A 15,449-nucleotide genomic window follows, 5' to 3' on the forward strand; every position below is an offset into this window, starting at 1 on the left:
AACCAGATGAATGGAGCGAATATACAGTGATTTTAGATAAACTATCACACTTTGTTAGAATTTCTTTTATTAATCACATATTTTCTTTTCTACAATATTAATAAATATCACATTTCTCACTCCACCTAGATGGTGAATCTACAAAACACTACTTCACTTTCACTTTTCTCAGTTATTCAAAGAAAGTGCTTCCTTTCGTTGAAGGCATCTTTGGTTGAGGCATATCTGTGTCTTTCAGTCAGATGGCTGTCTGCACTACAGAGCTGTTGTTGTTTTTTGGGTGTTTTTTTTTTTTTCAGTTCATATCACATCACTTCCAGCACACCACGATGTTGGGATCATTTTCCAAACGTTCATCCAGTTCCTGGTAACTGATCCCTGTAAAATCATGCCAACACCAGTCTAGTCAATAAACATGCCATTTGAATGTAAACAAACTTGTTTAAGGTATTTCTTAGGGATCATCAGAGAGAGCGTTAAAACCTGCCTGTTTTGCAACAGATCTCATCATAGCTATGACAACCGGTAAAGAGTCGAGGCGGCCTGCTCCTCTCATCACGGATCACCTTCACCGGATATTTCTGCAGCCGGCGAATGAGAGACTTCATCAGTCCAAACTGGATCAGCCTCCTGAAAGGCAAAGCGTGACATGATACAACTGTAAATAAATGTCACTCTGACCTATTTTTCAAGAACCATAAAGTCTTTTCAGGAACTGATAACGTGAGTGATGCTGACCGTTCGTCAACCCTTTGAAGCTGCTGCGAGTAGCGAGAGCAAAGGTCTCGGACTGTGGTACCTGGACTCAGACCACAGTACAGCTGAAACACATCTCTCAGACTGGCCCGCTTTTGGCCTGACAAACAAAAAACATGGTGCAATAAACATCACAAAAGAAAGAAAAAAAAACCACACCTGAGTTCAACATTTGCAACCTTTGTTTTACCCTGCTTGGTGACGTAGTTGAGGCACTCCTCCTGAATGGACTTGTCATCCATGAGGCTCTGTACTTTGGGAGTGGTGCAGTAAACATTAGAGTACTGGTGGGAATAGAAAGGCACAAGACAATCAAACTAAACCCACCTTCAAACAGTTACAGCAAAGTGTTAGCGTCTCTGAAAAAATAGGTCATTTTGAGAATGCAGCTGAAATACTTTGTGGAGAAAAAAAGGTAAAAGTAGTTTTACATTTAGAATAAATCTGTAATATTGTGAGAATAAGGTACAAAATTTATAACAAAAGATTTTCAAGATTTTAATGCTTATTTTTAGCAAATGCGTCAGAACAGTGTCAGCTGTTATATGTCCACCAACCTGAAGCTACAGGCTTTAACAATAACGACTTTTTTCTCTAAATATTTTGACTGTTTTCATGCAAAAGAAAGTCTTCATTCAAGAAATCACAGATGCTTTTCCATCGTAAGTAGTACTACCACTCCATAGACACACAGCTGCAGTGGAATCAATCCAATTTGTTGCACTGTGTGAGTTTAGTTTTGTACCTGGTATATGGACACCAAAGTCACGACACCATAATACCTGTGAACGAAAAAGAGGCTTTGAGTGACTCTGTTTGGTTTCATTTGGAAATATAAGTTTCAACACACTGAATTACAACACACACCAGCAGTGTCATGAAGCGTTGGATCGTTTGAAAGCAGAAATTTTATAAAACAAGGTGATGCTTTTCTGAAGAGGTGACCCCCAGCACTGAGAAAAAGGAATAGTGGATTATCCTGATGTGTTGATGCGGATCAAACTGCAGTGACGTATATCCTGACGTCATTAATGTGTGGGCTTACTGTACTGAACATAGAAAATAATGGATGAGGGGTGTTTTGATGCGCGTCAGTCGCTTCTGGTGTGTGTTGCCCTTTGTTCACTGAAATGTGCTCACATGAGATTTTGCACAGCAATGCGAACAAGATTCAGCTCTACATCCGCCTCAGCTGAAATCTTCTGGATGTGTCTAAATCCATCAATATACGGCAGGATCTGCAGGTAGCAAGACACAGTGCAATGTTATTGGCTTGTACTAAGCTCCATGACCTGAAATGCCTGTTTAATAAGCTCCATAGATTTAACTATGTACCTGTAACTCTGTTTATTATTACAGAAGTGAGACTTTATTGTACCAATAAATGGCACCTCCTCCAACACTGCTGCTTCCTTAATAGATATGTTTATATCACTTCATGCACAACTGATAACAGAATTTCCGCATACATCCTACCACAATGTCCCTTGATGCGATCAGCCACGTGCTGCTGAGGGAGAGAGTTTACCTGTTGAGTGGTGAGATCCCACTGAGATTTGATAAAATGTTCTTTGCACTGGGTAAAGACTGGCACATCATACTCCTGGACGATTGGGGGGTCCTTCCGCAGTTGGATGAGCTTTAGATGCATGGTGTTTGATGTGTCTAAAACAGAGACAACAGAACAGAAAATGAGACTAATAAAAAAAAAGATCCTGATAGCTATTGTTGCCACTGCAGCAAAAGTAGGTTTTCAAATGCTAAACCATAATCTTTAATTCTCAATACTTATCCTTTAGACACCATTACTATGTTTTTTCCCCAAAACATTTAAAGGACCAGTGTGGAGGATTTAGGTGCATCTACTGGCAGAAGTGGAATGAAACTAAGAACTGCTGTGTTTTCGTTAGCTTAAAATGAGCCCATCATATCTACACAGGAAGTGGATCCTCTCTCTCGCCCACCATGTTTCACTGCCATGTTTCTACAGTGGCCCAGAATGGATAAACCAAACACCAGCTCTAGAGAGAGCGTTTTGCATTTTTATGTTATCTGAAGGTCACAGTGGGTTCTCCTCGCTTGGAAAGGGAGGGGTGAGGGGATGGGTACTCAGTTGGTTGCGGTCTGCAAAGTCACTTCTAAATGTCACTAAATCCTACACACTGGTCCTTTAAGTAAAAGTTGAAAATGAATTAAAGCACTGATTACTACTTATGTTTGCATTTTTGATGGGTCAATATGACTGCTAAATTTTTCAGACAAGACCCTTAACTAGTAAATTATAACCTATCCATTGCTAAACCCCTACAAAGCCTCACTGGTGTTTTTGTTGAACGTGGTAATGCTGTGTCATGGAGCTTGCCTTATTTGTCTCTTTAGCAGCCAAAGTGTCACTAATTTTCACTTTGGACTCCTTCAGGTCAATAACTTTGAGTACTGCTGCAACAATTTCTTCAAAATTAGTTGTAACAAAATGAACAGCTGAAAAAGATATTTTCTGATAACACTTCCTCAACACACTTTTACAGTTAATCAATAAATCAGGACTATTTCCTGTAACAAACACGCATATCATTTGCATTTTGCTACCACTGCTAGCATGCATAAGATGCATAAGCGACAGCTGCAACAGCTGTTGCCACACACACACACACACACAAAAAAAAGAAATATTACCAATTGGTAAAGTACAGGCTCCTGTGGCATTGAGGTCTTCCATCAAGGTCGACATGATGGGTAGAAGTTTCTGCTTGCTCTCCTCATTGGAAATAAACCCACTCTCCAGCTGCAACACGAGAAAGCAAAAAGATTTAAGATCATGTCTGAGATGTCTGATTACTGAAAACAGTACAAATATCAAAACAATCGCACATGACAAGGAAAGATGATGAAAATACATTATTCACTACCTCCAGAGTAGTGAGGTACCCAGACAGCTTCTTTACAATTGGCTCCAGGGCACATGTGTTGGTTTGGGCATCACAAACAAGGCCAAGGTTAAAAAGGAGGGCGTTTCGACTGTACTTCTTGTGTTCGATGCACACAGGACACCCGATTAGCTTTTTTCCCATGGCAGTGCTAAAATAGAAAACATAAAGGATAGTTTGATACCAAACAGGAGCAACATGCCATTCCCTTATATAAATAAACACATATCTCAAAGGGGAAAAAAATCAATGAATTATGACAAGGAGACAGAAGTGGAGTGTTACATTACATACACTGTTATTAATTTGTTTTGCAGTTCTGGCTTGGTGATAATATAAACCTGAACTGTGTCAAAGAGCTCCCGTGAAATGTATTCCTCTGGGACCTGTCAGGAGAGGACATAGGGGACACTGCATGACAAAATACATCCTATAAGATTGACTAAGAAGATTATCTACTGTGCACTTCCAAGGTCAACACTACAACAATACGTAGATGGATTAAATACACGTTTAGCATTAATAGGATTAATGATTATAATTTGAAGTCCTTTATACATACACTCAATCACAGGGATGCATAGACTGTAAAGCTGCTTGTGTCTAAAGGCAGCAATGCATTTTTTTCAAGGGAATGTGACAAATAGGAACACAGTAGTGTTCATACAGCACAAGAAAGCATCTTAAAATACTAAATATAACATATTCAAATGTCTTGTTTTGACCAACATACAGTCCTGAACCAGACATATTGAATTTACAGAAACCAGAAATGATGTATTTACATATGAGACCACAATCTGAGACCAGTGACTTCTGACATATTTGTTTGAAAATGACTCACAACAATTAATCATTTATTGGAACGGCTGCCCGTTTATTGTTGATCAATTAATTGATTAATTGACTAATCCTTACAGCTCTGCTTGATAATGATGTTGATAGGAATGTTACACAACTTTTGCCAGAAAGTGAAGAAAGGTACACGTCTGAGAACAGAGCTTTAAGTTTACGGTATCTCTGATATTTGACCTTATATTCTGAAAAACAGCAATCTTGCTTGAACCCTCTGATACTAAGCTATATAATCAATAAAACTTCACCACTGTATCACAACAAGGATAACCATAAGAATAATCATGTTTGTATTGACTGTGGTCACTTATAAGCGAATTGTGGACATCTTATTACTGTTACCTTATTTAAAAATGTTGAACTATGACTTTGAATCTCGCTTTACCAAATGAACCATTTGCACACTTACCTGATATGTTATCTTTGGGCCCAGAGTAGGGTGAAACTCACTGAAAAAAATGCACTCTATTCTTGTGGCCATGCCCATCATGGACCTTTTAGTCAGGGCAACCTTACAGCACGAATTTTACCGACAACACTACAAACTAAATTATTTCAGTTTTAGATAATAGTGTCCTCTGCCAGTGTTTCCTGTTTTGCTCCTGTTGTTATTTAGCAGCCGCAGCTAGCTGCTAGCTTCAGCTTTACCGAATAACGAGTTAGTGACCCCCCTGTGAAATATATTTAGCAGCTCTAACGTCTGAACAACGTCCTAGCAAATGTGTTATTAGTTAGAGTACTTAACAAAAGCGCTGTTAACTTGATAGCAAACTATTCAACAAAGATACTCGACACATTCATGCACGCCAGACCACAACAACACTGATGCCTTCAGGGAACCCTTGTAAAATACTGAGGCAAGTGACGGACGTAGTTGACTCTGCGTACAGCGGAGGTTACTGTGCGTTTAGTACAAAAACGTATTTTATTAAAACACCAAACATAAAAGTAACACAAACTCAGTTGTGTGAAATTGCATTTTCATTTTTTAGTGCCTCAGCAATCGCGACTGTTAGGCAATTTAGTCTGTAACAACGCACCATATTTAATATGGGTTTTGTGTCCAAAATCGTATTTGCTTATTCCACCTTCTCGTGTACGTTCTAACAGTGTCTAATATTTTAGACAGTACTTAAAGGCAACACTGTTCATCAGAGTCAGTGCTGCGCGAACTGAACCGCATGTGGAGACGTTCCGTATCACAGCTTCCTTTGGAGACGTTCGCTGCGCCATGTGTAGGAAATACTGTCTCCGCTGTGAACCACCGTGTCGGTCGATTACAGAACAAGCTTTTTAAATTACATGTAGGACGATGCACGTGACCCAGAAAGTGAACATAAAGGACAGCAAAATATTTCAAGGATGCAGCGAGCATAGCTGAAGGCTACACAAACTGTAGATTCCTGTAAAACTGTGGTAATAACGATGTAGAGAGGGTGTCTGTTTCCATTAACCATGTGGAGAAAATCAGTGAGTGCAAGCTACAGATGTTTTGGGTGCACGAGTGTGGGACCAAAGGTAACTAACTGGTCAAACTGATTTTTGTTGTTGTTTTCAGAGAGTCCCGTTAGTGTGAAATTATGAAAAAATCATGTGAAATTATGAAAAATTATGAAATCAGGAACAAATTACGCTCACACTACATCAAATCTGGCCAAATAAGGACACTAATATAACCAGTCTGAATCCCTGACTTCATCACCAAGATAAAAATGTAAAAGAGTAATAGGCATGAGAATTAGAGAAAGTGGGATGGGAAATGTTTATTAATCCAAAATGCATTGAGGTCAATCGAACCTGATTTGATCATTTAAGTGATCAAAATGACCTGGCATTTTGGTAAACTGTTCTTTGAAACATTTGAAGTTTGTCTGATTGAATTATAGAAGCCATTAACGGCCCCCCTCTTAATATTGAGGGGATCTAAAAATATACCTGTATGTCTGCAGCTACTGTCAACTGTCCATCACAAAGTCATTCATTTTTCAGTGATGAGAAACAAACAAAAAAGACACAGGAAATACACATTTAAGAAGCTCTGAGTCACAAATATTTGTTAAGCTCAATGGACACAAGTGTCTTAAAAATGATTTTTGTTTTCCTGTCACTGGAAGAACATCCATTATTATCCAGTACATTACATTAGGGACAGAGCTTTAGAAACACCTCAGGAGAGCATTACATTGTGCGTATCTATTAATCTCACATGTCTCAGTGGACAGATGACGTGACCCTCTGATGTTCAGAGGAAGTGTTGAGACATGTGTCTTGTGTGTGTGTCATTGTGGTAAGGTTTGAGCTCAAATTTAGTTTTCACCTTTGACTCTTCAGGGTCACTGAAATGATGATTTCACCCCAGAGAGGAAGAGCCAGTCGGGGGAATTTTAACAAGAGCTTGTTAAACCACTGCTGGAATGCACCAAGGGTTTTGATCTGTGGTAATTTAGAAACTCTCTTAAATCAAATCCTCTTTAGGGAATTTGGGGCTGCCATGCAGTGCGTACGTGCAGTGCTCCAGCCTTACCTGCGGGCCAAATCACAGCGCTTCAGGCCATGGACTTATGGAAGAGGCACTTTGAGGCTAGAGGTGTGATGGAGCCTGACCACTCTAGCCACTATATCATTGCTCATTTGCTTGGGGCTAAAACTGTGAGTTGAAATTTGCTGAGGTCATTCTACGTTGCCTGCTGTAATATGAGAATATCTGCAACAGCATTTCCTAATGTTCTTACATGGTATTTCTTCATCCAGATCGAAAGTCTTGAGCAGGGGAAGTTAACAGAGTTCCTCAGCCGAGAAAAAACAGAGCATCTGTGGAAGCTCTGCACCAGACGTCTCTCCAGGTATAAAGCTTCTAAATAAACGTCTGTACCGTACATATATATGCAGGTACATATTAGTATCCACATATTCAAACCACCCTAAAGCCTGTATGACATTTGTTTGTCTGTCCTATGTTGCACCGAGGCCCATGAGGAACATTTCGTTTCCCTGTATGTGAAGCGCATGTGTGGAAACGACAATAAACCTGAAACTGAACGCCTAAAAATACCTGAATGCTCATAAATGTATGTGTTTGGTGTAGAATGCCTGTGCAGTATGTGATTGAGGAGTGGGACTTCAGAGATCTGACACTGAAGATGAGACCTCCTGTGTTCATACCAAGACCCGAAACAGAGGTTGGAGAGTAGAAAAACAGGCCACACATAATGTGAGATGTACGATGGAGTCCCAGTGATCCCTCGCACATAACCAGAGTAATGTTTTCTCTGTGCGTTGGTGCAGGAGTTGGTTGAACTCGTGCTTACTGATCTGGAGATGAAGCCTGGGACTGGAGTGGGCGCAGACACTCAGCAAACATGTCTGGAAGTGGGATGTGGCTCTGGTGCTATTTCTCTGAGTCTGCTGAAGAGTCTGCCTCAGGTAAGGTTTTTTGTTAGATATTTGGGGGAGGTGTAACTTATGATGGCCATGTGTTATTATTTTTTTACATTTTAAAGACAAAGGGATAAATTGCTTAAATGAAGAAAAAACAATGGTGTTAATTGATAATGACAAAAAAATCACCAGTTACAGATGTAGAGCAGATACACGTGGCTAAATAAAAGGGCTTTGAAGCAGAATACATGATTGTTTTCACATTACAAAGCATAGCAACATATTTTGAGCCCTCTGCTGATCCAAACATACTTTCTACTCCGCTGTCATAATGTTAACTGTGTCTGCTCATTTTTCTGTCTCCACTGTTAACAGATCGTAAAAATCGTGAAAATGTCTTCACTTTCTCATGCAGGCAAACACAGGAATGCAGGCAAATTGAATAATAAAAATAATTTTTTTCCCCTGAGGTAGTTTCTTCCAAACAGTAAACAGCGGTATGTTTGTTTCTGTTTCACCAGCTTAAAGCCATTGCCTTGGATCAAAGCCAGGATGCAGTGAATTTAACAAGGGAGAATGCGTTAAGGTAATTGTCCCACAGCACATAAAAAAACAAGTTGTACATGTCTGGATTGATTTACTTTTATTGTTGTTAAAGACTTACAATAATTGTTTTAAAAATTAGGGGGAATGCAGTAATGAGTAAAGTATGATTGGGGATTTTTGTCTGCAGGTTGGGGCTTCAGGACAGGTTACAGATTCATCATCTAGATGTTATAAAAGGTAAGTGAAAGCAGTGCATTGCAGATATTAAATAACACACCTTCATACACTGCTCATAAACAGTTTGAATTTGTGTTTTGTCAGATGCAGAAACTGTGTTGAGCCTCTGTGGCCCTGTTTCAGCTTTGGTCAGTAATCCTCCGTACCTGTTCTCGGAGGATATGGCGTCGTTGGAACCAGAAATCTTTAGGTGATTAATACACACAAATGCATAAAATCAATAAAATTACATTTTTGCTAGATGTCCTCTGAAATTAATTTTTTAGACATATGCGACAACAAGTGGATGTAAAGTATTTAAGTGATATGTTGGGTACCGTGTGCTGCTCCCAGGTATGAAGACCCCTCTGCTTTAGATGGAGGTGGAGATGGCCTAAAAGTGATCAAACAGATTTTGATTCTGGCCCCAAGAATTCTGTCAAATCACGGGTAAGAAACACCTCTGCCCGACATAAGTATACTCACACACACACACACACACACACACACACACACACCACCCCACCTGGGATTAATTCCTAATGGCAACAGCGGCTTGTCACAAGAACAGCATGTTCTGAAAAACACATGTATCGTGTTGCATCTTTAATGAGTTAAGCTTTTTAAAAGACTTCCAGCAAATACAGTTCCAGACATGTGCCACCGCTCTCATCTCAAGGTTATTTCCAATAATCCCGTCCTATCGATAATTAAATTTGAATCCATTTTGTGTTCTTTTCCTGGTGAACAGCAGCCGTGTTTACTTAGAGGTGGACCCCAGACATCCCCCCCTGATTCAGCGGTGGGTGGAGGCGAACGTGGAAGAGCTGCGTTATGTGGAAACACAGCACGACATCACTGGCAGGTCTGTCTAGAAAACCTCTCTGCCTTTATGTCTTTCACCTGCGCATCACCACATCATTTTGTCAGCATTTAACTTGCTGTGACTTCATGTTAATCTATTAGATTTAAAGTAAAAGGCTGCACTGACAAAATCTTACCCTTGCTTTGTGGTTCTTTCACATTGCAAGTCCCAATTCAACATCTGTGACACTAATTTGTTTTTGTCTCATAGGCCACGATTCTGCATCCTTCAGAAAAGAGAAGTCAAACAAGGACCATGAGCTGGATCTGGATTGAGAAACTGAGATCCTATTACGCTGGCTTTAGCCCAGGTCGCCACAGCCTCAGCTCCCCTACCCCCACTGAGCCACCAAGCATGCGTCTGCGCTGATTTGATCTCGCAAAATTCACAATTTGCAGAAGCTGAAATCACTTTCATGTCACTGTTGCACTTTTAATCTCGTAACATTTGTGATCACATCCTGTGCCACAATAAAAATGTGTGTGAGATGGCACAAAAGCAGGCTCAAAGCTGAAGGTAATTACCGAGGCTTTTCTTAGAACCCTCCCTCTCAGAATCTCACCCTCCTCCCAGGAAGCATTCAGTAGTTCTGTGAATCTGCTGATGAACGGTCCTCCCCTTCGCCTGTCCACTCGCTGACTCAGATGCAGGCTGTATGCATTGTTGAGCAAAAACACACACAGTGTGGCCTTTACTTCCTCACACAATCTGTGAGTCTCACACACTTAAAGCTCAAAGGCCACGAAGTCTTTGTGTTTCAAAGGTGATCGAAGGCGAAAATATTTCGTAACAAGTGTCACAAGAGCAGTCATCACGTGGTGGTTAATAATGGTGATGATGACAGTATTTCTCTTTGCCCTTTGTGTAAAACTGGCGTTTTAAGCAGTGCAAAAGAAAAGGATATAAACGAGAGCAAGTTGGGCTCAAATCGGTTATTTTAATTAAAAAAAATGTACACATGTAAAAGGTAGAAAAAATGTTTTACTGAGAAAAATAAAATGGCTTAAAATGATGTTTCAATGGAATCAGTGTACTTCTTGGAAACAGTATGTACATCCAAAACTGAAGAGGGTAAAACAGATATGGACAATTTCCACATCCATCATAAAGCAAGTGTAGATTACAGTACTGAGTTTTCTCAAAAGCCGTCTCTTTCTGGGATTCTTCACCACCCAGTCCTTGACAAATTAAGTCTGAAACCAGACACGTCAATATTAACTGAATTTGTACATATTTCATCAGTAAAAACATGACCCTGTGTCCAGTTTCTTTCATGACTGGCCGCCAACTGCTGGAGCAGTAATGTCATTTTACAGGCATAAAGGACCTGTTTGACATTTTTCTGTCTTTTAAGTCAGCTGCAATGCTGCCACAATAATGAACTTGAGGGGGGCCCTCATACCTTGAAGGGATAGTCCTGTATGTAACGGAGCAGAGGCCTCGGGAGTGGTAGCTGGTCAGGACAGTCAGAGTGCCTGTTGATGACAAGGCGTGTGAGGTGCTGTAAGGAGGGGAGGCCCTGGGGCTTGTACACAGCCCGCTTCAGTTTTAGTACCACAGAAGCTTCCTGAATTGTCTGCTGAGTAGGTTTTGAAGGAGCCTCCACCTCCACCTTCCCCTCCTCTGCTTTCCTCTCTGGTCCCATGTAGTGCTGCACCAGGCTCGGCACACTGGGGAAGGACGCCAGGCTGGGCCGAGCCGGGGAGCTGGAGTCGAGCAAAAACTGGGCACCACTGTACTGGATCCGTATACTGGTGGGACCGCGTGCAGTCCTGACCGAGAGGGTCAGCATGTACATAGGGTGGCTGCTGTCCCGTACCAAAAAAGCTCCTTCAGATGCCTCTTGAAGTGCAGCGTGGGCCTGAGCTGCAGTTACAGCTCCCCAGTACCATCCTACACACACAGATTCCTGAATATTAGTCACTCTGGACATTCATTGCTGCCCTTTTTTAATGTTTATTTTACAGTAAACAATCCACAATTAAGTCATTTAACAAAAGCCTTTCAGCAGAGCAGAGAATGATACCAATCTGTGCCTGGAGTGAATTGTGGACTTTCAAGAATCTTATTTGTTATGTTCAGTGGCTGTAAATGTGAAATACTTTTCATACTGTACCTGAATTTTCTAGATAGCAGAAGTTGCTGGCAATCGCCCGCAAGTCCTTTGCGGGGTCCCATGCCGGAGGGGTGCTTTGAAGGCAAGGGGTAGGAGGTACAGTTCCAGCCCGCATGCCCCGTGGGGCTTCAGTGGACAGAGCACTGGGCAGAAGAGTTCTAGGACTGGAAATGAGAAGGAAGATATGGTTTAAAAGGCACAGATAAACACATGCTGCATAATAGTCATGGCAGGATTTACTCTTCCATATCAGTTCATGATTCAACATCATATATTCTTTGTAGTTCAGTGTTTATGGCTAAATAATAGTAACAAGAAGAACATGTACAGTCAACGTTCAGATAACTGTCCAGTTTCAACTTGACAACTTTTTATCCTGATTTCGTGACATATGTTGTTTGTTTGCTTGTTTTATTGTTTGTCTCTTATTGCTGCCAATCTCAGCCAGGACACTGCTGAAATGATTTTTTAAAAAATCTTGCTTGGGTTTTCCTGGTTAAATAAAAGAAAGTACTGTATAATTGCTGCTGTCAGTATAATGAAGCTTTTGTTTTCATAATTGGTGTCACAGGCCATTTCATTTTGCATTGACTGTACTTGACTTATGGAGAGTTAGAATATATTTAAAATGTGTACTCTTTGAATATAACTTGACACCCACTAAGAGCACATCAGTGACACAAACAGACTTGTTTTCTGATAAGCTTTTAACAAAAACCACTGAGGACGAAACACAGAGACAAAGAAAAGTCAACTCACCCTGGTACACAGAGAATCATACTATTTGTTGAATCCTCAGAGCTAGAATCCGGTGGGTAATAATTCTTCAGGAAATAACGAAAACGCAAGAGAGCCTAAGCCGCCGTGTCTACAGAAAAAGCAGGTCTACAAAAAATAAGCTTTAACATGGGTCTGATTATTAGAAGGCCTATTATAAACGAATAAAAAGGACACGAAGATCTCCGCGTACGAAAACAGGGTCTGATCCTGTAGTCTCAAGTACAAGATCACTGAATATGTAACCTACAGCAAAACACGGGAGAATTCATTTAAAACATGTTTTGTTTTTTGTTTTTTAAAGATTGAAGAAAAAGAAGAAGAATCTCTGTTGCAGCCGTTTGGAGTGTGTTGTCGCCAGAATGGGATCCAAATGTGTGAAGGACAGAGTGTAAAGGCTTGGCTTTTAAAATTTACCGTTTCCTAGAAGTCTATTCTGAGAACTCTTCACAGCACCGGCGGCTCTGACGTCACGCCGGCCGCACCAACTCCCTCTCAGCACCAACCGCCGCCGGTTGTTTCGCTCTGTCACAGCTAACTGGGGCAAGGGGGAAAAAAAAAAAAGGAGGGGGCGGGGTATTTTTTAGAGTTAATTCTCGCTATGACTGCTTTTTAATTTTATTTTTTTTTTCTCTTTCTTTTATTTTCTATCTTTTTTTGGTGGGGGGGGGGGGGGGGGGGGGGGGGGGCGGTGTTGCGTTCTCATCTCTTCCGCCGCTTCACCCGGCTTCTCCTGCCTTCGCTGAACCGGCGCTCGCTCCCAGGAATCGCGCGGCAGCTTCTCCCTATCCGCTTTCCAGGAATAATTGCAGGGTTTGACTCCGCCCCGCCGGGCGGCCCTGACTGAGCGTTCATTCTGGGAATTCACCGCCTCAACATTAAAGATAATAGGAATGCTCACAGGCTGTTTCCAGTAATATAGATTTCCCTCGATCCTGATGGAAAAACACGGCGAGAGGTTTTCTCAGAGGTTTGTCGGAGTAATTACTTCAGAAAACAAGTTGTTATTGTGACAGTAAACTACAAAAAAAAAGGTTAACTTTACCGTTAATCCACAGAAAATGTCTGTCCTGCTCTCGGATTGTTCCACTTACTAACCCTGTCTGTTATATTAAATTGCGGTTGATTTGTTAAACCATGGGGTTGAGAATGCAAGCGTACTTGACATGTCACATCAGCTGTCCCTCCTGCATGCACATATTCTTATCTTAAAACTACAAGCAGGCTAGATAAGGTGCTTTTGAGTAGGCTGTAATACTGGTGCACACTGCTGTAAATCTGAGGAACATCCTGATTTCAAAACATTTCTCTTCCAATCAATAGTCTAAGCCAGTGGTGTCCAAACTGTTCCACAAAGGGCCGTGTGGCTGCAGGTTTTTGTTCCAAACAATGAAGAGCACACAGTTTGACCAATCAACTGTCTGAAGACTCAGATCAGTTGATTAAATGAGTCAAGTCTGGTGTGCTGCTGCTTGGTTTGGACACCTCTGCAAGCTATCTGTCTGACACACGTGGTGGACTGGAAACAAAGCAACACATGAAACTATGCTGTATCCTAATCACAACCATATCCAGGAGAGCCTGCTGATCCCAAACACCTGAATCTCAGCTTTTTCCAAGAAATCCTGGAACGAGATTTTTTTTTCTTTTTTTTTTCTCAGAAGTCTTGTGGACTTTATCTATTCCTGCTGAATGCTGTTGAACAAATGTGTTTCTTTCTTAGTTCACAAAGAAAAAAAGATCACCACAATCATTTTTGTGACCACTTATTTTATTTTATAATTATTTTATTCTGTAACCACAAATCCTGAGATACAGTCGATTTCCAACGATCCCATGTAGAAAATTAAAACCCGATCTGACAGACAAAACCATAATTATGTGTGTTTAAAGAAATTACATCCCTCATAAAGCATTTTTTGAATGCCTGATACAAAGGCAACATTTCCAAATAAAGGTTGTCTTGCAATTTACTGCAGTGGTGTGGTGGATAATATGAAAAGGCAGTTTTGCAAAGTTCAGCAAAGACTACAGGGATATGACAGATTATCCATCTGGATGACCTAGGTTGGAACATGAAGGGCCTTTTACGAGGTAAGCAGAAAGTTTACCAGGAATTGGAAGATTAAAAGACACATACTGTATGAACCTCCACAGCTCCACATTCACATTCAGGTCTATTTTATTTTATTTTATTTTATTTACTATTATTATTTTCATTATTTTGTACTTAAGACTAATGTTATATTTTTGAGTGATTACTTTTGTCGAGATCATTGCTCTTGTTTTATAATGCTAAAGTTCAAGAAGTCCAAAAACATGGTTGTTGCATCTGTGGAGCTATCTATGTTTATGGACTGTGGCTGCAACTAATGATTATTTTTTAAAATTACTTATTAATCTACCACTAACTTTCTTTCTTGACTGATTAATTGTTTGCTCCATAGAAAGTCAGAAAATAGTAAAAACTGACAGTTCCCAGAACCCAAATCTTGAAGTGTCTTATTTTGTCCTATTGTATTAAACCAAAGATATTCAGTTTACTATCATCAAAGACAATGAAAAGCAGCAAATATTCACCGCTGGAAGCAGAGGATGTTTACTGGATTACCAAAATAGTTCCAGATTTATTATCTCTTGATTCACTAATTGACCAAATGACTAGAGCTCTAGTTTGGACATTAGTTGCAAATGTGAACTGCCTTTCCCGCATGTGCTTGCATGAAGAAGCACAGCTGTGCTCCCTTTGATGAAATTTATTGACTCTGAGATTAACCTTTGTGAAACATTTGCTCTGATGACGGTATAGTGACCAAAATCCGTGCATCTACATGTATTGTACGTGTGCAGAGCCTTCCTGTTTCTGGCTTTTAAGTGGCAAAATGGACTCTGTGCTCGGATTTTCATTATTTGATACCAGAACAGAGGCATAGAATAAAAGGCAAACGGGCTTTACACTATTTATCTCAGGGTTTGTTGCTCAACATTTTGAGATCTGTAGTATATTCTAGAG

The 15,449-nt window shown here is 40.5% G+C and overlaps 3 protein-coding genes across 4 annotated transcripts; 1 reads left to right on the top strand and 2 right to left on the bottom strand.

Moving 5' to 3' along the window:
• Positions 1-297: 297 nt before the first annotated feature.
• On the bottom strand, positions 298-5,373 carry nprl2 (NPR2 like, GATOR1 complex subunit). Its single transcript, XM_041035090.1, has 11 exons — positions 4,948-5,373; positions 3,978-4,069; positions 3,666-3,834; positions 3,433-3,541; positions 2,285-2,421; positions 1,897-1,994; positions 1,502-1,538; positions 947-1,040; positions 739-856; positions 488-630; positions 298-378 (listed from the first exon to the last, which is right to left on the bottom strand). The coding sequence occupies exons 1-11, from the start codon at positions 5,026-5,028 to the stop codon at positions 311-313; spliced, it is 1,146 nt and encodes a 381-aa protein (XP_040891024.1). The 5' UTR covers positions 5,029-5,373; the 3' UTR covers positions 298-310.
• A 390-nt stretch (positions 5,374-5,763) lies between these two features.
• On the top strand, positions 5,764-10,365 carry hemk1 (HemK methyltransferase family member 1). Of its 2 annotated transcripts, none has more exons than XM_041035115.1 (11): positions 5,764-6,056; positions 7,014-7,187; positions 7,290-7,381; positions 7,624-7,717; positions 7,824-7,961; positions 8,438-8,502; positions 8,650-8,699; positions 8,784-8,889; positions 9,033-9,128; positions 9,430-9,543; positions 9,754-10,365. In XM_041035115.1, exons 1-11 carry the CDS (start codon positions 5,994-5,996, stop codon positions 9,800-9,802), a joined length of 1,041 nt encoding a protein of 346 aa, XP_040891049.1. In that variant the 5' UTR covers positions 5,764-5,993; the 3' UTR covers positions 9,803-10,365. The 2 variants fall into 2 exon arrangements, with proteins under 2 accessions (XP_040891049.1, XP_040891050.1); XM_041035116.1 differs by having other exon boundaries at positions 9,433-9,543.
• Positions 10,366-10,506: 141 nt separating this feature from the next.
• cish (cytokine inducible SH2-containing protein) lies at positions 10,507-12,824 on the bottom strand. The gene is made up of 3 exons (XM_041035118.1): positions 12,419-12,824; positions 11,660-11,823; positions 10,507-11,436 (listed from the first exon to the last, which is right to left on the bottom strand). Exons 1-3 carry the CDS (start codon positions 12,436-12,438, stop codon positions 10,940-10,942), a joined length of 681 nt encoding a protein of 226 aa, XP_040891052.1. The 5' UTR covers positions 12,439-12,824; the 3' UTR covers positions 10,507-10,939.
• Positions 12,825-15,449: the final 2,625 nt, after the last annotated feature.

This window comes from Toxotes jaculatrix, chromosome 3, assembly GCF_017976425.1.
Source record: "Toxotes jaculatrix isolate fToxJac2 chromosome 3, fToxJac2.pri, whole genome shotgun sequence".
NCBI lineage: Eukaryota > Metazoa > Chordata > Actinopteri > Toxotidae > Toxotes > Toxotes jaculatrix.